Source organism: Phocoena sinus, chromosome 14, assembly GCF_008692025.1.
Source record: "Phocoena sinus isolate mPhoSin1 chromosome 14, mPhoSin1.pri, whole genome shotgun sequence".
In the NCBI taxonomy this organism is placed as follows: domain Eukaryota; kingdom Metazoa; phylum Chordata; class Mammalia; order Artiodactyla; family Phocoenidae; genus Phocoena; species Phocoena sinus.
This window is the reverse complement of record NC_045776.1, coordinates 28,619,103-28,640,957: the sequence shown is the minus strand read 5'-3', so window position 1 is coordinate 28,640,957 and position 21,855 is coordinate 28,619,103. Positions and strand designations below refer to the sequence as shown.

The 21,855-nt window shown below is 39.3% G+C and overlaps 1 protein-coding gene across 2 annotated transcripts in view; it reads left to right on the top strand.

Annotated features, from left to right (window-relative positions):
- SETBP1 (SET binding protein 1) overlaps window positions 1-14,087 on the top strand; it is a 386,267-nt gene extending 372,180 nt beyond the window's left edge. The window contains exon 6 of one of the 2 annotated variants that reach the window (XM_032602887.1): window positions 8,698-14,087. In XM_032602887.1, coding sequence (XP_032458778.1) covers window positions 8,698-9,323 — 626 coding nt within the window. In that variant the 3' untranslated portion in view covers window positions 9,324-14,087. The remainder of the gene's footprint in view (window positions 1-8,697) is intronic. The other variant, XM_032602888.1, reaches the window with a different exon arrangement.
- The last annotated feature ends 7,768 nt before the right edge of the window (window positions 14,088-21,855 follow it).

Here is a 21,855-nt window from a genome sequence, read left to right as displayed (position 1 = left end):
ACTCCCAGAGTTAAAATTCTTCTGTGGATTCATCCTGGGCAATTCCTACTAATAATATGCACAGTGCACCTTAGAGGCTGATACAGTTGCCCCTGTTTCTAGTTCTCTGATCTCTGAACTCTCACCCTTCACCCAGCTTTCTCAGGCCAAAGCCCTGGTTCCCTTCCTTAGAGGTTCTCTGAACAATCTGGCAGTGTTCTTATTCATCTTAGTCTCTGCAAATCTTAGTCTCTGGAGACAAGTTACCACTGCCTTTATCTGTCCAAAGCCACAGCTGGTTTGTCCAAATTCCAGGCTCATGAAATGACTGGCATTATTACCCTGTGGTCAGAAAACTCAAGGATTCTGAAAACCTAGGGACCAGGACCACACAACTGCCTTACCGAATAAAGGAGGTCAGCATCAAATCCCATTCCAGAGTCCCATGGATGGGACACTCTTGACTGCCTTGGAATTACATGCAATTCAATTAAAGGTGCTCTAGGGAATAGGAAGATTAATGATATTAGGCTTTGGCTTCTAGGATTTACAATCTGAAATGCTCTAGCAGGAAATATTAATCAAGCATCTACTATGAGAAAGGAGCTGTGCTCTTTGTTATGAGGGGTACAAAGAACACATGCTGTCTTCAAGAAGCTTTAATGGCTTCTTAGGCCTTGCCCTCATAGAAAGTTAAATTCCTCTAGGATTAAATACTGTATGAATGAAGTCTTCAAGAGTCTAGAAAAACAAAGGAAAACTTTTAAGCAGTTCAAATTTTTGATCGTGAATGATATTGGTAACATAATTTTGAAGTTACCCCATGTAAATACATATTTAGAATATGTGTACTCATCTTTTAAAATGTAAACTTTAAAAGGTGAGATAAATCTGAAATAAATAATATTCTTAAAATAAATTTAAATTTCATTTAACTGTATTATTAATGAAACAAATTTTTACTAATATTAATATTTTGAATAATGTTCAGAGAGGACCAAGTGATTGAGTTTGAATACTTCTTTTTGAAAATCTTGGGGTTCTTCTAACACTTGTGATTAAGCAATTTGAAGGTCTCATTTCAAATTCAGTTTGTTTCAATACTTGTTAGTAGATGTTATAGGTTAAAAGGATATTTCACATAAACGTAGATCCAAAAGGAGACAGCGTATCATTTTGCTTAAATCATAATACTATTTTTTTCAATCCCATCCATCAATTAAGTAAAGGGTTTTTTTGCTGAAATTCAACTAACCAACTTCCTTTATTAACAGTCAGATGGTCTTGCATTTCAAAAGACATTGCATTTTTTTAATGAGTTCAAATCTCTGAAACCCTTCATTTGGAAGTTAACTCTGTTTACAAGATTTTTTAATTTGCATTTTTAAGGATGTTATAGGTTATAATATTTTCAGCAACAAAATTGTCAAAAATGGAAACATTTCCAATCAATTTAAAAAAATGCTGTCTCCATAGTATGAGTTTGCTTCTAAAAGCAGTTACTTTTTGCCCATTTTGCCCTAAAGGGACATTAAGGTTTTTTTTTTGTTTTTTGACAACTGCTAGGTAACATTACAGACAGCCCATTGACAGCACTGAGAAGGTGAAAACATTTAGAACACTTCTCTCAAAGTAGAAGAAAATTGCCAAATTTGTCTTTGAAAATAGCAACTCTTTTATACAGTTTACTGCAAGGTAACCAATAAAACTCTCTGTGGTATATAACATATTTCATGGATATTCCTGACCTCATTACAAAGTATTTTTATTTTTTGTTAAAGTTTTTTTTATTGTTTAAAGATCTTAATTTTCTAAACCATGTTCAGGACCTGACAACACCTGAAGGGAATAAACTGATGGGATGCCATCAGCCCCTTGAATGCATGTGGTCTCTTCTTTTCCCAGGAACGTCATGCCCAACTGTGACAGGTGACACATCATGCAGCCCAAATAAGGGCATCACCCACCATCACTCCATATAGTAAGCATTAGAATGCTTAACTTAGTTCTTATTTTTCAGATAAGATATAAATAATATAAATTAAAATAATGTACATTTTTATATATTATATAAAAATGTATATATAATAAAGTTAAATACATCAAATTTATATTTTTACATATATGTACATATATTTACATAAAATATGTATATTATAAAATATATTTTTATGTATATTATATACTTATACAAAAATATTATTATATAAAATAATTTATATAATAATATGTCTTTATTGCAGCCCAGTTTCCTCCTTGGGAACATGCACCCCACTTGAGAGGCTGCCAATTTAGAACAGGATCAGATCTGGAGAGGCAGAGAGGAGCTCCCACACATAAACATGCAGGCGCACACCCACCGTTTCACCTCTCCATCAGTCGAACCGCTCCTCACCTCCTACCTTCACTTTTCCCGTGGAGAAATGTGAAATAGGAGCAAAACAAAGACCAGGGTCTCCTAATCCATTGCAGCTGAGATGGAATGTTCTTTCACAATAAACCCCTAAGAGGAAGCTGTCATTTAATAGTCAAGCAGTGGGCTTCCCTGGTGGCGCAGTGGTTGAAAGTCCGCCTGCCGATGCAGGGGACACGGGTTCGTGCCCCGGTCCGGAAAGATCCCACATGCCGCGGAGCAGCTGGGCCCATGAGCCGTGGCCGCTGAGCCTGTGCGTCCAGAGCCTGTGCTCCGCAATGGGAGAGGCCACAACAGTGAGAGGCCCGCGTACTGCAAAAAAAAAAAAAAGTCAAGCAGTTACTGTGCATTAAACAAGCTAGTCACATTTTCAGAGAAACCCCAAACTGTATTAAGGTGACTTTAAGAACAGAATGGAAGTACCATTCTATCGTGACAAATGCCCCACATCTGCTAACACTTAATTCTAAATTATGGCTTTCAAATTGGAAAGCAGTGGTATATAGCATGTGTGCTGATGACTGGCAGTGACTCTTCTGATGTGCTCTGACCACCAGAAGCCTCACCAGCCAAGGCAACTTGCCATCTTTTTCAAACGAGCTTTTAAGACCAGGACACAAAGGTTAATTTAAATTCTAAGGAAGAAGGAAAAAAGATTGCTTGCCAAGGCAAGTTGCTTCATATATCCCATTAGAAAATAAAAAGCAGCATTTGGAAAACGAGATCATTATTGAGTTAAGTACAAAAGTATCCCAAAAAATGCACATTTTCATGGGAGAACATTAAACAATTGAATTCTCTTGAACTTGTGTTTGCTGCCCATGTACTACGTACCAAATCTTGTACTGCTGTGTGAATAACTGGGAGTACAGAGGGAAGACATGGCCTTTGCCTTTGAAGAATCTTCTAAGTATCAGCATACAAAGCAATTCACACTGCAGCTCTGTGCCTTGACTGAGGCTGATGGTTCTCCAGCCCTGTCCATCTGGAGGGCAACTCCACTCCGGGCAGTTCTGCAGTCCCCAATATTTCTCTACCTTCCCAATTCAAACAGCAAGAAGAATTCTAATTAGTCTAGAGACAAATTTGCCTCCCTCTCTGACCCATCCAAAACTTTATAAAACTAGAATGTGTCTTACACATGGGCAAATTCTCCAAACCGTTAGCACCTATTTCTTAGGAACCTCTATACAGCTAAGCCTCATTAGCCCTTACCTTGCTCACAGTGCTTACACGACATCTGTACAAAGTCAGTGTGCAAAAGCAGTGATAAGTCCAGTGTTTGATTATCATAAAAGAAGTAGCAAAATCAACAAACACTGATGAGCCAATCATCTGATAATGGGAGCAAAGAGAAAATCTAGATCTGGATCAAAACCAACTCAATCATTTGCATGGCAATTTTAGGTACAGAAAAAGTCTACAAGATGATTTGCATTGCAGAGTTACGAAGAAATGAATTCATATTTTGCCTTGGCCACTCATAATTATTCTTTAAGGCTAACAAAGAACAGGCAAGATATAGGACAATTATAGGAAGGAGAGCAAATATGGAATCAATCTTGGTGCAAGAGCCCAGAAATTACTGTCTAATAATGAAACAATTTGAAGAGAGAAAAATCTGTTAACATTTAGAGGAACAGTGAAATCATAAGCAGTAAGGAGAAAGACTTGTGAATATCAAACCCTGCCAAGTCCAAAGCCCTCCTCTCCACCACACTAGGATTTCAAAATTATTAGATGAAACAAATGTCGTAGAAAGCCACCTCACTTTTGGTAAGGCAATAGATAATGAGTATAGGTAAGTATTATAGCAATCTTTAAATACAGAAACATCTAGTCTAACTGTTCAGTGTAATAGATGAAGAGAGACCCAGAGGGGCTAAGAGGTTCATTCTAGTTCAGCTTGGTTTCCAGCTGTCCCTGCCCAGAGCCCTTCCTACTGACCTGCACTCTGGTGCTGTTCACACACGAAGTAATGAGCCTACACTGAAAATTTAGATAATACATAAAGGACAAAATAAAATTCAGATGTTCAGTAGATGTGAAACCCCTCAAAAAGTGTACTGTGAAAAAGAAAGAGGGATATTAAGTCTTAACACTTGAGGCCCTCAGTGGAGATAGGACCATGACATATGTTTATGCAGTTGGTCACAACATAAAAACCACAGTGCTCATTCATTCTTTCCTCCCATTCAGCCAGGAGGGTAGCTACCAGCAGGAGTTTTCTAGGGAGATTATGCATGCCCTTTACTGAGGACGTTTATTCTTCTAAAATTATTTAGGTGAAATAAAGCCCAAGAATATGAAAACCAGAGCACCCCCCACCCCCTGCCAGTCCTAGCATCCTGAGAAAGATGTTCTACTGACACTAATCATTTATATTTTTTTAACCATGTATTATGGAACTAGCAAGTATATACCAAAGTAGCAGAATAGCATAATAAACCTCTGTGTGCTCATCACTCAGCTTCAACATAATCAACTCATTTCACTCTTGTTTTAGGAATACTTCCACTCCCCTCCTCCCTCCCTTATTATTTTGAAGCCGGTTCCAGATGATACCATATGATTTCACCTATTAATAATTTTGTATGTATTTCTAAAAGACAGGTACTTTGAAAAATGATCACAATGCAATTATCACACCTAAGAAAGTTAGCAATAATTATATAATATCAAGAAACACCCAGACATTATTCAAATTTCCATGAATTTATAAAATATCTCTTTTGACAGATTGTTTAAATTGGTATCCAAATATGATCTTTTTATCTCTTCTCTCTTTTAATTTACAGTTCCACCCTCCCCCCTAACCTCGCAACTTATTTGTTGAAGGCGCCAGGTTGTTTGCCCTGAGCTTCCCACAGACTGCTTTACTGAATGGATCTCGGTGTGTCCTCTGTATTCCACGGTACTTAGGTCTAGAGCTGAGCTGCCCAGTATGGTAGCCACTAACCACATGTAGCTATTTAACTTTAAACTAAATGTAGAGTCGATTTCTCAATCACTTGCCATATGTCAGGTGCCCAGTAGCCACATGTGGCTAGTGACTGCTGTATGGGACAGCATAGATATAGACCAGTTCCACCACTGCAGAATTTCTATAGGACAATGCTACTCTAGAGACTTGATAAAGTCCCATAAGGTAGCTTTGGAGGGAAGAAGTGTTGAAATCTCATCCACCCAGTCTTTGACTCACAGTTAATCTGCACTGGGGTCACTTTAAACCTTCACGTCTGGATATTGAAAATGAAATAAAAATTCAAGGGATCTGTGTATTTCTAAATTTACATGAATGATATGCTTACAAATACTTTTGTTATTTGCTTTCTTCAAGTTTTTTTTTTAGATTTAACCATGTTGATATATTTATATGTATTTTATTCCTTTTAACAGACGTGTATACAATATTCCATTATTTGAATGTATCGCAGTGCTTCATTATCTTTTTAATTAATATTTATATTGTTTTAAGTCTTCTGTAACATACACTGAGCTTCAAGGGATGTCCTTGGCCTCCTGTTACATATGAGCAAAAGAGGTGACCTGGCCTTGGGATCTCTGGGGCACTGGGCACGCCCATCTTCAACTCTAGTAGTTATTGCCCAATCGCTCTCCAAAATGATTGTGTCAATTTGCTCTCCTGCCAACACTCTGCAAGTGTTCCTACTTCCTTACAGAATTATACATATTAGGTAGTTTCAGACTTTTAATTTTTACCAATATGGGTTCACATATATGCAGTAAAAGTACAAATTCAAGCAGGGAAAGGAAAGGAAATGGAATTGATGATGGAGCACTGACTTAGCTGACTCTAAAATGTTTTCTTGCTTAAAAAAAAATGAAGCATGTATGGCAAAAAATTAATGTTTATTAAATGTGAATGGTGGGTACAAAAGAGTTGGTTATGATATTTTTATTATTGTTTGGTAGGTTTACAGTAATCGGAATAAATTTTTATTTCATAATCACTTTTCAATGCAAGGGCCTAATAGAAAATTATGCAGCATCTAACAAATTATTGAATATGGAATTATCTACTAGGTTCCTTTTTGTTTGTTTGACATTTCATGCTAAAAAATAAAAGTACTGAGAAGAAATATCCATTGGTTGTATTTGCCCCAAATGATCTCCAGCTCAGCTCACGGAGTTTTCCAGTCAAGCTTTACTCAGTCAAAAATTGCCAACTAATTGCCCAAAATGATTTACTTTGTACCTGCATGCTGTATTATGTGTCACATAGCATTTTCTTCTCTTTGGATGATATAAACTAAAAAGAAGGTAAACTGCAAGTGGAACTTTTATTTATAATAATGCCAAATGTTTTGTGGGGTATTTCTGACTAGTTTTCATTTCCTCATGAACTCTGTGAACAAGGTAAATGGCTTAGCTCTGACATGGAGACCTGCTCTTAGTGTCACTATATTTGCAATGGTCGATTTAAAAATCCAAACTAAAACTCCTTTAGAGAAGAATATGATTATAAGGCAGCAACAATCAGTGTGATTCATCAGTGGAGAAACAGTTTTTAAATCCCTTCCATGTACAAGGCACCATGCTATGCCCTGTGAGGGACATATAGACCAACAAAAGTCGGTCTCTGCATCTGAAAACTTAAAATCAAGCAAGCTTTTCCTTTTACAACACTAAGTACAAAAATTTTATTTTTGTAGCCAGAAGCTCACTCTGGCTTTGTTCTATTTTGATCTTTATAACTTATTTTAAAGATTGCTCAGTAGTTATTCATTGCACAGTAAGTCTCACAATGACCTTTGGCCAAAAGCAGTACCATTTTGGCCTGTCCTGTGGAACTCAGAGCTTCCCACTCCATGAAACTTGTGACATAAATAACTTCAAATAAAACCTTCTGGGAGATCTGTGTCGGGCACAACATGAGAGAGAAATGGGGAAAAGCAGGGAAAGAACCAAGCAGGAGTGCCCAAGAGTAAGTGACAGCAGTGTCTTTGTTTTCAGCATTTTTTCCTCATCTCCCTTAAGATATTTATTCTTCTGGTCCACTAGTAGTTGAAAAAATATGGGATGACACAACAAACCATGATGCTAAAATGAAACACATTTGTTTTTAGGCCTGCAACGTTTCGTAGGGTTGACGACAACTACATGGGCTTCTTTGGGGATGAGCATTTAGTGTAAATCACAGCAGCAAACACTAAGGACACACTTCTTAAGCTTATAAGTAGCCAGAGGGAGGAGCCAGTGTGAAGATGGGTTATCAGGACGTGTGTGAGTGCCTGTGTATATGTGTGTATACACATGTATGTACACGTTTGCCTCTAGTGAACAATACAAGGAGAAAGAACGATCTAAAGGAGGAAAGGTCTGCTACGTCTTGAAGCCATTCACACTTTATGGTGTCTGAACTTCAAAATGAAGCAGTTCTGAAGGCTATTTAGTGGCGGCAGTACAGGACTTCCTGCAACTAGAAGTTTGGCTCATAAAATAGAGACGCATCTGGCCACCAGGACATGAAAAGAGCTCCTTGCAAACAACAGCCCGGTAGCACGGGTGTAAATGATTCAGAAACACCTGGCTGGTATTTCCCTTGGGGTTTCCAGAAGGTGAACTAGTTAAGAAAGACTTGGTCAATTGGACATCACCAGGCAAGCTGACAAGTCCAGACCATTGGGGAAAAAATTAGAGATGGGATCATCCCAAATAGAGTGTTCCTGAAAAGTATCCTCCCTCTGTCATTGGAGGAGGGTTAGAAATACAATAGGTTCGGTTAGATATTCTAGTTCAGGTCAAGGCACCTCTTTTTCGAGGCTGACGGTACAAATGAATGATCCAGATTGCTTGATCCAGAGGGCTGCTTGTCATTTTTTCCGTTCAGCATCTTTTACAAAAAGATGAAGTATAGCCTAATGCTAAATTGAATTAGATCAAATGTCAAAGGGCTGAATAAAAAATAAAAGCTATGATAGGAGAAAGTAATGGGAGAATTTATATTGTGATTGTGACATTGATTTCTATGGTAGATCTTCCTACATTGTGTGAGCCTCAGTTTCCAAACTTAAAAATGGGAACAAGTGTATTTCATGGGATTGTTGTAGCGACTGAAATAATGAAATGCTTTGTACACATAATATTCAACCCATGTTTATTTTTATTACTTTTAATTTTAATAAAGGAAAAAGAAGAAATAGTGGGTACTGCGTCATAGTTATAGCATTAATTTTCCATAATCTTCATAGCCAAATATAATGCCAGCTGTCACTGAAAAGACTAGGTTTAAGGCAGTCTGGCATCCTGTAATCAGTTTCTTCTCTCTTCCCTTCCCGCAGCCAGCTCCTCGCTGAAGAAGCGATTCAAGCGGCGGGAGATCGAAGCCATCCAGTGCGAGGTGCGGAAGATGTGCAACTACACCAAGATTCTGTCCACCAAGAAGAACCTGGACCATGTGAACAAGATCCTGAAGGCCAAGCGGCTGCAGAGACAATCAAAGACAGGCAACAACTTCGTCAAGAAGAGGAGAGGGCGTCCCCGGAAGCAGCCCACGCAGTTTGATGAGGACTCCAGAGACCAAATGCCGGTGCTGGAAAAATGCATCGACCTTCCCAGCAAAAGGGGTCAGAAGCCAAGCCTGAGCCCAATCGTCTTGGAGCCGGCCGCCAGCCAAGACACCATCATGGCCACCATCGAGGCGGTCATCCACATGGCCCGGGAGGCTCCTCCCCTGCCCCCGCCCCCGCCCCCACCCCTCCCACCGCCGCCGCCGCCGCCGCCACCACCCCCGCCGCCCCCTCTGCCCAAGACCCCCAGAGGAGGCGGGAAGAGGAAACACAAACCTCAGCCTGCGGCCCAGCCCACGCAGCAGCCGGCCCCGCAGCAGCCCCTTCCCCAGGAAGAGGAGGTGAAGGCCAAAAGGCAGAGGAAGTCGCGAGGGAGTGAGAGCGATGTCCTTCCCTAGGGTGGGCCTGGGCGTCAGAACCTGGGGCTGGGGAAACTGACGCATTGGAAGTGCAGTGAGCCGGGGCTGGGTCCGAATGCCCTTCTCTCCCGAAGCTGGGCAGGCAGACTCGGGCCAGATGACGGGGTTGAGCCTTCAGGAGCTCTTGGGAAAGCAAAGCAGGGGAACGTCTTCAAAAGAAGTGTGTCTGTGCTTTACAGCAGTTCCCAGCCAAGGGGCACTTCAGTATGGCTAGATCCTTGACAGGCAGCACAAGACCCATCAAGGAGGAGAAAGACGGTGGTGCTCTCCGACAGCCGCCAGACCTCCCGCATCCAAGGTGCGCCCTTGATTCCGTTGCATTTGCTGGCCAGGAAAATTGAAAGGGGAACACCCTCAATTAGGAAACATTCCAAGGGGAGAAAAGCCGCAAATTTCTCAGCTGGCTTTGTTGTAAGCCACTTCCATTTAATTGGTTTTTATTTCTTTTGGTTTTTCAAGCTTGGCTAGGCTTTGGGGCACCAACATCATCTTCAGGTGACCTGAATCTTTACGTTAACAATACAGTTTCTCAGATGGACTCGTCATCAGAGGGTGGAATTGTAGTGATAGGCAACCTTAGACATGCATTCATAATTCTTCTGTGTGTCTCCTCTATCACACATATAATGATTTTTAGAATCATCTGTTCCTACTTTTTCTTTGCCCATTGTACTCCCATATGCCTTTTCATTAACTTACTTGCTGCCTTCTTTAACTTGGTACACACCTAAATAATGCAAACCTTACCTGTGTTGTAATGTTCACCCTTGGCATGCTGTCCCAAGGAACTTGGCTTTGAACTTCAGTCATTGTGAAACAAATACTTTGTATCAATAGAGCCTTTTAAAAATAAGTGATTTAGAGCATCCGAAGATACATTGACCCAGGTGTCAACCAGGTTATTTTTATACTTAAAACATATCAGCAAAGAATAGGCAGAATAAAATGGTTTTAATGCACCATAGAAAATGGGATAGCTGACAAATCACCAAAAATTGAAACCCCAGACCCACCAGAAAGACAAGTGTCTAGCAATGCCTTGGTATGTGGATTTTTTTTTATACAAATAACTATCAAAGGTCATTGAAAAAAGGGAACAAAAAGACAATAGAAGTACATTGTCTCTTTTCATAAAAGCAAATGGGAGTAAGTGTTCTTATCTGGGAAAAAAAAAAAAAGAAAGAAAATGCTCAAAGGGTGTCACCACTCCAATAGTATCACACCACCTTGGACAAAGTATCCAAGTTGTGGTTGCCTTAATAAACTGAAACATTTTGTACATAATGTAATTATAAATCTATCAGTCTGCATGGATGCAAACTGTGTGTGACAAATCGTCTTTTAAATGGTCAGTTTCGACTGTACATTTCTCATCCCAGTTGTACTCTAGCCATTGGTTTAGTGTGGACAGATATTCCATCTCTATTATCCACCTCCACAGCCCAAGTAAAACATGTTAAGAAACTCAGAATGAATATGAAGTTATTCCATTGCCATAGATGTTTTCTAAAAGTCAGATGTGGAAATTTCAAAGTATTTTCAATTTCCTCCCTCACTCTTCCCCTTACCTTTCCTAAGACATCAAATACCTGGTATGATAGATTATAAAAAGAGACACTGAGAGACAGAATTAAATTTTCTAATGGGAATTAGAATATCTGGTTTACCTCCAAATTAAGTTTCTTTACAGGAAATTGCAAACGGCAGGAAATCATATTATTACTTCAGAACACAACATTATTTCCTTAGCGAAAGAAGGATTTTTGTTGGGAACATAGGAGAATAAGGGATGGGTTATCTATGGGAGTAAACTTTAAAATCCCAGGTTAATATGCTTGCAAACATCAGTGCTCTGTCATGGCACCACCAGTTGGTTGAAATTACCCACAGAGTCATCCTGTTCTGCACTGTCGCCACAGACTTCACATCATGTGCTGCCACTAGGTCAGTTGCACTTAATCCCAGCAACATGTAAGTTTAAAGGAGTGCATTCTCCTGTTCTCCAAAGCTTATATCATAGATACTCAGTTTGTGACCTAGGTTGACCTTTGGCATTTCATACAGGTTGAACAGCAAAATCAAACCAACCACTTTCAATTTGTCATTCCCAAGCCATGTCTGAGTGGTTCCAAAGTCACTCAAGAGGAAGGTTTAAATTAGCCTTGCTCACCCCACATTGCTATGAAAGAGCAACCATTTTCATTTCAATTAGGCCATAAAGTGGTTTCTCCTTTGTTGGATTTTGAAAATAATTGATTTCATTCTTTCTTTTGCCCCTCTTCCTTCCAGTGTTGTACTCTTTCCCCAAACAAATCTGTGAGCAGACTAAGTCTTCCTGCAGAGGGGAATAAGCTGGCACTCTCTAAGCTTCTTACGGAAGGACCTAAAGCTTAACTGGCATTAACCTCTAGTAGGTGAGAAATTTCAAATTAGGGTACATTAGAATTTTCAAACCAATGAAAGGTATTCCAGGAGAGATACAGCAGACTTGCACCTTATATGTAAATTCAGTTCTACAGTTGTCATGTGAGTCAAATGCAAATCCTCTACATTTATGATCCTAAGGATAGGTTGAAAAACTGCAGAGGAGCAAAACTGAGACAGGCTAACCTGCTGTTTGGAGGTGGAAGCAAGTCCAGTCACCTGCAGGGCTTCCCCTCTTTCCCATCAAGCTCCTCCCTCAGTATCACATTACTTTTATTTTTTCTTTTGCTTTCCATTAACCTAACCCATCTTATTAGTATGACCATTTCCTCATTTTCTAACTACCCACTTTGCATTAGCCTCTCCTCTCCTGTCCAGACTCAACATTGGGCCAGTCTCGTTTCACATCTGGTTGGTTGCAGAACAAGGATGAGAGCCCAGCTCTCCTGATCCACGTTGTGGAGGTCTCTAGTCACCCAACACTGCCTTCTGTGGCTGCATATTTATTTAGAGAAAATGTCATTTGGGATGCATGAGGCTCCATAAACAGATCCAAAAGTATTTTATAATGAGAGAAATTCCTTCGTTTTCTTTTCTGTTTCCTGGAATACTTGCCTTCAGCAAGCAGGCATGAACCCACTTATAGGGAATCTGATTAGGGGTGAGCAAAGAATGAAATCTGTATAAAAACCACCTTGAAGGTGATGATGGGTCTCTGATCCACCTTCCTAAGTGGCTGGGGAGCCACTTGCATTTCAGCCCCTCATCTCAAACGAGAGGAACAGAGTTTAACTTCCTCTAACAGCACTGCTCCGGCTACAGCCCGAGGAAGACGGGGCGAAGGAAGGGAGGGCGTGTCTGGGCTGGCTGGTGACCTGGCAGGCCTGGGACTCAACAGCCACTGACAGCCCCGACTAGGTGACTGAGGGCCGACAGGGTTAGCCTGTTAACTTGGCTGCTGTCCGGAGTGGGAGGCCACGGCCGACGGCAGTTGGAGTTTGTGTTCTGGGCATTGCTGGGTCTATAAATATGATAAGCAAGTGGTGACAGAATTATAGTATAAGGTGATGCACTACATGGAGATCATAAAGGATTTGGTTTTAGGACTTAAGTACAAAATCCCACTCCTACAGCTTATTACCCGACAATATTCAGATAATGAGCTTTTGGAGAATATTTTTTCCCTACCACGAGGAAGATTTACCTGGGAACTGTCTAAAATCTATACATATATTTCCAAAGCCTTTAAATGCCAACTGTAGCATGGAGGGGGGTGGGTGGCAGAATCCGAAATGCCTCAAAAGCCATTTAAGTGTTACATTGCAGGATTTTCAGTCCTTCACGTTATGTAAAAGTAGATAAATATAGACATTATTCTCAACACTACCCTATAGTATCACAATGGTCCAAATGCCAGAGCTTACAGATAATGTCATCACAGTGCCTAGAAACTCGAACTGTAATATACCGTAGCATTTTCTTGGAGTTTTTAAAAGTTTCTTTCCACAGTACCAGGCTCCCCCTGCCTCTTGTTTCTTGGAGAGTTTGCCCTACTGATGAGTCTGCCTCCCTTCTTGGACTCAGTCACTTGGGGAACAGTCTTAGAAGCACATATCAACCAAGGAAGAAACTTCCTGGATATCTCTTTCCCACTTGCCCAGGTATAATAAACACTAAAGGGGGGAAAATTGAAAAGAGCTGCCACTGGTCAACACAGAAGGGCAGTTCCAGCTTAGGTTGGTGTCTTTCTTTTTCTTCCTTTTTTAAAAAAAAATCTATTTCTTAAATAATAAATGCACATGATGTGTTAAATATGTATATATATATTTCAAAAGAAAAAAATGGGGCACAAGATTGTCTTACAAGTCGTGCTGGCTAATTTTTAGTTTGTATTCATAAGTGGTTTTTAAAAGCCTTTTTTAAAGTGTAATTTGCATGTTCTACTTTGATTGTATGTAAACATATTTTAGAACAAAAAATGTATTTGTATTTTATTGAATATAGAGGCAAGAAAAATTGTACATTGTTTGAAATGTTCTTTTTGTAACAGTTTTTATTCATAAAGCATTTTTGTACATTTAAAATGAACATGGACTTGCTGTTATTTGAGGCGTAGATACATCTGGCATGCTTTACTGTCATGCTCCTCCATGGTCTTAGATGTTGGGTTTTAAACATTTTTTCTAAAAGAAAGCTCAGTCTTTTTCGCTACCAGATCAGGTTAGCACAGTATAGAGCACTTAACTATTAAAAAAAAAAAGTTAATCCTATTCATATGTTATTCATTGTGTGAAATTAAAGACATTCAATTCAGTCTAACATGAGTTGTGAATTCTTTTGTTTTATTTTCCATCTGGTTCACATCACTAAGGAGTTTAACAGCATTTGGGGGTCTTTGCTCACACCAACTGGATATAGAATCATTGAGAAAATTCTTACCAAATTTCTGCCTTTTATATGATTCTGGGAAGTACATTGTGGGCAAGATTTGAGTCTGATTTACAGGGTTACTGTTCAGAATATATTATACCTGGACGTAAAGCCAAGACTGATTCAAAGAACCAGTCAGAACTCTGCTGAAAGTAATCCAAATGTAGTGTAAGATGTTGGAGACCCATCCTATCCTAAAATTTTAGGACAGTATGGTTGGGGGTTAAGGCCTTCTTACTAAATATCCCATGATGTTAGATAGCTGAAGGATGGATCTCTGGCTGGCCTTAAAATTTGACTGGAGTGTTAGGAAAGGCTATTTAATCAACCACAGGCAGTTACTGATCACCTATCCAAAGCCTACCGGTCTGAGAAAGACCCTAAGGGCAGCGTCCAGGAATACACAATCCTTGCTCTGAAGGAACTTACAAGGTCTGCATGTGGAAGATGAACTATAGTTCTAAGCAGAATATGGCAATTGGTAGAAGAGTGATGGGGTATCAGAAGAAGGGTGGAGCCCTTGAGGTGGCACTTTCTTCTCTTCCTACTCTTTCTGTTCTAATTTTTAGTTTACATTCAGAAATAGGTTTTAAAACTCCTTTTAAAAGTGTAAGTTGCACATTCTACTTTGAGAACTTGTAAACATACATACATTTACGTATTTTTTGGTTCTTGCTTTATCTTCTGATGCACCGCTTTAAAAAGCCAGCAAGGTAAGTAGGAAATGTTATAAGCAGCTCTGCATCCCTAACCATCAACCTGACCCACCATGACATTTATTATGACTTTTGGTATTTGCAGCAAGCACAGTGGAATGAATAGGTCTTCAAGAGTAGATTATGAGCGCAGCCTCCGGGATGGTTGGAGTCCTAATGCTTTAGATAGTCTCCTGAGACTCAGAGAATTTAGTCAGCAAACTATCAAAGTAGAACTTCCCCCCCTCTTTTCCCTCTCCTCTGCCAACTATCTTGCACTGAACCAGGAAAATTTAAAGCATTATATAGTCTCTTTTCTTTCATTAGACTGTTGGTATTTCTGAAATCAGCAAGGACTTCCAGGAATGTCCCTAATCTCCTCCCACCAGCTTCTCATGTAGGGACAAAGCTGTTGCCATGAAATTGACTGGCTCAACTTTTAGGGTTTTTTGTCAGTCCACAGAGTAGCGATGTGCTGACAGAGATTGTCAAGACAGTCAAATATGTTCATACATGTAGCTGGTACAAATCTTGGTCTACAAATAGATGGGTGAGAGGAATGTTAAAACTTAAGTTCTTTGAAGGTCAATTTATTAATTTTAAGTTCTACCAGCATAGTCGAACCTTAGTTCCAGACCTAGGAATTCTTTTCTAACCTGGAGGGGAAGGAAAGAGGGGACTTTCAGAAAGCCTAGCTCCAGCTTCTTCCAGACTGTGTCTTTGTGTTCCTGTCTTTTCTATTTCCCTAGTTTCTAGTCATTTGAAACTGAAAAGCCAGAAAAAAAGTTTTTTAACATTTTTCTCGCCTCTGCTTTTTTGCTGTCAGCTACATGCCCTGAGGGGATGAGCACAAACAAGCCTAGCTGCCTGAATTGGGGGGAGGAGACTAGTAGAAACGTGGTAATACTTCAAAAATTTTAACCTGTTACACATGTGACAGGGAGTGATGACAATCGGATGTGAAAAGCTAAAGGATTTGCCCAAGTCCTAAAAGGCTCCTTATAGGTCAGATGAGATAATGAATGGGTGTGAAAGGGATTAGGAAGGTGGCAACAGTGGTGTGCATTTCCATTGTCCATTATTACTAATTCACTTTTATTGGAAATGCCAAAATCCAGGGTTTTAATTATTATAAAAGCTGTGGCAAGAAAGTCATGAGAGTTTTTGTTTCCAGGATTCATTAAAGGAAAAACTGGTGCCAAAATGTTAGTCACATTCATATATGCTAAAATTAGGAAGTAACAAATGAGAAACATTAAAATCTCAAAAGTTAGAAACCTCACATATTCTATCATTACTAAGCTTGATATTTTACCTTAATTCTCCTCTTTCCAGTGGATAAAGCACTGGAATAAAAGTCAAGAGATCTGGAATGTATTTCCACTTGGTCACTAAAAAATTCTATACCCAGGAACAGAACTGCTTTGAGTCTCACTTGCTTACTCTAAAATGGGAAGGTAAACTCTTAATGATACCTGCAGTGCCTTCCAAGTCTGTCTCCAATTCTGTCATTTTTGTACCTTCCAATCAAGCCCTACCTTTAGTTCCCAACTTCATTTGTTGTGTAGAGCCAATGACATTTTGTGGCTGTCTATCCTCAGCATAATCTATCCTATCCTAATATGAGGAAGTGAAGGTATGGAGGAAATTAATGGAAAAAAAAATAGAATCATGAAGACATATAATCAAGCTTTTCTTTTCTTTCTTCCATTCTTCCTTCCTTCCTTCCTTCCTTCCTTCCTTCCTTCCTTCCTTCCTTCCTTCCTTCTTTCCTTCCTTACATCTTTTTCTTTCCTATCTGCACATTGCCAAGTACCAAAACTGTAAGGATGAGCAAGGCAAGGCCTCATTGAGCTTTTTTCAAGCAAATCTAGACCATGAACTTCCTCCTTCCACTCTCTGCCTATCCAAATTCTACCCATCTTTTTAAGATCAAATCAAACCCTACTTCCTCAAGGAAGTCTCATGGCCATACCCACGAACATGTCTCAAATCACTCATCTGGTAACTCTTCTTAATAACTTCACATGTGACACAGTATAATCCTCAGCCAGGACTGCCATGTAAGGTTGTACAGGTTTTTCCCTGCATAAGGTGACCTGGCTGAGAAAGAAGTGGGAGCTGAAATCTAGCCTGCACGTTCGTTCCTTGTCAAGCTGTGCACACTTGGGGTGGCGTCTGCCCCATATAGACATCTTTTTCTCATTCTCACAAAAGTGGTTTTGTGAGAATAAAACCTAAAAAAGAAAAATTTCAAAATATACTGTGCAACTATAAAAGGTAGAGATAATCTCTGCCTCCCTCTTCTCACTCAGATAATCCATGCTGCCTTTGCCCCTGAGGCCTCCAAGGCCAGTCTCCCAAGACTTCTCTTATTTTAGTCAGTAAGATCATATACTCCAGAAGATCCCAACTCCATTCCTAAGCTAAACAATTGGAAGGAAACAGTGACACCAGATGTGATAGTTAATTTTATGTGTCAGATTGACTGGCCATGGTGTGCCCAGATTAAACATTATTTCTGGGTAAGTCTGTGAGGGTGTTTCTAAATGAGATTAATGTTTGAATACGTGGACTCAGTAAAGAAGACTGCCCAATCCAATGTGGATGGGCACCATTCAGTAAATTGAGGGCCTGAATAGAACAAGAGGAGAAGGGAGAAAACTATCCCTTGTTTTGCCTGCCTCACTATTGAGCTGGGACATTTCATCTCATTTTCTCCTGCCCTTGGACTGGGATTTACACCATTGGCTATGCTGGTTCTCAGGTCTCAGACTGGGAATGAATTATAGCACTGGCTTTTCTGGGTCTCCAGCTTGCAGAGGGCAGATTATGGGACTTCTCAGCCTACATTGTCAATTCCTCCTAATAAATGATAGAGAGAGAGAGGGAGAGAGAGAGAGATGATAGATAGGTAGACAATAGATATCTCCTATTGGTTCTGTGTCTCTGGAGAACCCTGACTAACATACCAGACAACAGCCTTGTATGAAAGCATCAGCTAGTTTCAGTGTCACATCCCCATGAATATAATTTGCTAAGCTAATATACATCTGATGGGTCTACAATTTTCCAAAGACTTTTGGAACTTTTATTGTGACATAATTATAGGTTCATAGGAGGATGCTGAGGAGTAGATGAGAAAGTCCAGTGCAATCCTCTCCCAACTCCCTCTCTGCACCCCATGTCAATATCCCATACACCCGTAGTACAATATCAAAACCAAGAAATTGACCTTGGTACAATTCATAGAGCTTATTCAGATTTTACCATGAACTTATTTGTGTGCATGAGTGTGTGTGCACAGATCTATGCAATTTTGTCACCTGTATAGCCCTACATAACCACCACCACAATCAAGATACTCAGTTGTTCCACCACCACAAACATCTCTCTCTTGCTAACCTCCCTTCTCCCTCATCATCCCTAATCCCTGGCAACCAACAAGGTGTGCTCCACCTCTACAAAAATTTTTTTTTATTTCAAGAATGTTACATAAATGAAATTATGCAATTATATTTACTATATTATCATTATATTAATAATTTTATATTTATATATTTTATTTTGTTGAGCAAATTATTATAGCTATGGCCATTGGAAGTTCTTTCCATTGGCTCCTGTATTCCTTTGACATACCCCCAACATTGTGTGTTGTTTTGTTTTGTTTTGTAGTAACAAATAAAGTTACTATGGACATTCATATACAAGAACCTATGTGAAAATAAATTTTAATTTCTCTGGGAAAATTGCCCAAATCACCAATTACTGGGTTATATGGTAAATCCATTTTTAGTTTTGAAGGGAACTGCCACACTATTTTTCAGAGTGGTTATACCATTTTACATTTCTACTAACAATGTATGAATGATCTAGTTTCTTTGCATCCTCACCAGCATTTGATGTTATCACAACCTTTCATTTTAGCCATTCCAATAGGTTTGTAGTGATAACTCGTGGCTTAAGCTTGCATTTCTGTAATGGCTAATAATGTTAACCATCTTTTCATGCATTTATTTGGACATCCTCTTTAGTGGAATGTCTATGCATGTATTTTGCCTATTTTCTAATTAGATTTTTTTAATGCTGAGTTTTGATACTTTTTCTTATATAGTCTAGATATAAGGTTTTTATTGGGGATGTGACTTGGGGATATTTTTCCTAGTCTGTAATTTGTCTTCTCATTTGCATTTAAAGTCTTAAAACATCCTGAAACATGGCTGTTATTTGGATCTTAGCATGAGGAAACAGGATCAACAAGATAAAGGACTTTTTAAAATACACAGTTATTAAGGGCATGGCTGGAATTAGAACTCAGTACATACATGCTAACTCTTAGTCAAGTACTTTTTTTTAATGGATGATAATCTTGGTGATGTCACACTTGGTAATTTGTTTTCTTTTCTTGATGCCAAAGAGTCTTTCAACTGTTATTTTGGAGGGAACATTAGAAAGCTTATAGCTCAAGTCCCCCAATTTACAACTGATAAAACTGAGCTCAGGGAGATGAAATGAATCGTCCATACTCAGGTGACTTACCAATTAACGGTGGAGCCCAGCCTAGAGCCCAAGGCCTGACTCCCAGTCTGATTGTCTCCCTGTTCTGCCATACTCTCTCTCACTACTGCTCAAAGCTCCCCATGTCCAACACGCTCATGTCCTAAGACCTTGTGGGGAAGGAAGGATAATGACTTGGGAGCCCAGAAAAAGCTCTTTACCTTGGAGGGATGAGAGAAAGTAAAGAACATCAGAAAACAAATGACATCAAAGGAAGTGACGTGATCACATGGATGCTGAGGAGAGCCTTGGAAGTTTCACGAATGAGAATGTGTGGGGGCTGCTGGCACCTTGTATATGTCATCACTACACCCCAAAATAGATGTATTATTTATTTCCCTCCAATATCTGTGACAATCCTAATAGAGACTGTGCCTAATAGTTTGCTCTTATCTTGACTCAAAACACTGAAATATATTTCTCTTAACTAAATTATCTTCCCCATTGCAACAAGATGTCTATTCCATTGCTCCCTCCGTCACCCACTCCCACCCTCCCACATGTATCCAGTCACAGACACATCTTGATTCCAGCTAGGGTGGGTGGTGATGGACACACACAGCTTAAGGAAAGAGGTTCTACTTTCCTTTCTGCCAGAGCCAAAGGCTTTGGCTTAGGAGGGTGTAGGTTATACATTCCTGTGTTTGTGGTGACCAAGGAAATGTGTATGTTTAGCAATAACTGTGAGGCCCCTAAGGGCTCTCTGGGTATCTGGGGATATTTCATTTCATTTTTAAAAACTTACATTGTAAAAATAGACCACTGATACAGAAACCGCACAAAATATGGTTTCACGAATTACTGTAAGGTCAATCCTCAATAATCACCACCCAGTCAAAAAATAGAACCCATCAAGCTACCCCAGAAGTGCCCCTGGTGTTCTTCATCCCAACACAGCCAAGCCCTCCTCCAGATGTCTCCTGACTTTTATGGTAATTACTTCCGTGCACTTCTTTATGGTTTTATCACTGAAGTATGTAGAGTTAAAAAACCTTGATATGCTTTTAGGACTCTTTGAGTCCACATGTGTCCCTTCCATTCCTTACTTTTTCTTTACATGTACCTTTTGAAGAACCTGAGCTATTTGACCTGCAGAGCTGCCCCCAGTGTGGATGCTGCTGGATGCATATTCATGGTGCAGTTCAACATGTTCCTCTGTCCTCAGGCTTCTCTGAAAATTGGCAGCTAGATTCAGAACAGGATCCAAAGATAGCTGGATTCAGGTTGTAGGTAGACTTGTAGCCATTCATCAAGAGGCACATAATATCTGATTGTCTCTTTGTTTTGTTAACAGCTATTGATGCCTGATGCAGAAATCTATTCATGTATTAGGGACCGAAAAGTAGTGATGTTTTAATCTTGTCATTACCTTCACTGATTAGTTTGGCATGCTTTCATACAGAGGTGCTTTCCCTTGTCTTCTCTTTGGATACCTCATGGCACAGATGGTATAAGAAAAACAGGATAAATATTTGATTCTTCCTTTTATTTTCCTATCACCCTCTAAAAGTGACCAAGTGGTTTTTGTAATAGTATTTTGAACTCATGGACAAACATATTTGAAAGGTTTTAGCCCGCTGCAATTATTGTCATTATTGAAGCTCAAATTGGCCCATCTGTGGCCAGCTGGAGTTTCTTCAAGTTGGTTCCTGAAACTTTTTTATACAATCCCAGTGGTTTTATATAGCATAGTACACTTTGGTAACTTGGCTATCTGGTGTGATAAGATGTTCTAAGCTCATTTCATAATTTTTCTTTTTTGTTTCAGACAAAAAAAAATGAGCCATTTCTCTAAGAATTCTTGTTTTATTTTTTTAAGTGAGAGATGACATTCCAAGACCACAATCTCGGCACTAGGGATAGATAGATTAGATAGATATATAGATTGATGGATAGATAGATAGATAGATGATAGATAGATAGATAGATGATAGATGATCAATAGATAGAATCTGAAATAAATTTGAATTACAAATCTCAGTACAAACTTGGCTTGTATGTGTGTGTGTGTGTGTGTGTGTGTGTGTGTGTGTGTGTGTGTTCATACTGATACTTCTAAGTCAAATTTATTTCAACTTCCTGAATTTGGATTGTAAGAGTTTTTTAAAATAAAACTTATATCTATATCTCCTCACTTTCATCTCAAGAAACTTAGGGACATAAGGGTAAAAGACATAGAAAAACAGTAATTACTCTTTCTTTTTTACTCCACATATATACAACAGTATTAGTGAAACATCCGTAATAAATACCATCAGTATGATTTCTGAAAAGATGAGTAAAAGCAGCATATGCTTTCCTCCTCCCATTTTTTACAATTGGTCTATATGCCTATATTGTACATAAAGAATATATGTACTTGTTCCCTCTTAGCATACATTCAATCTCAGCTTTACAAGTAACTG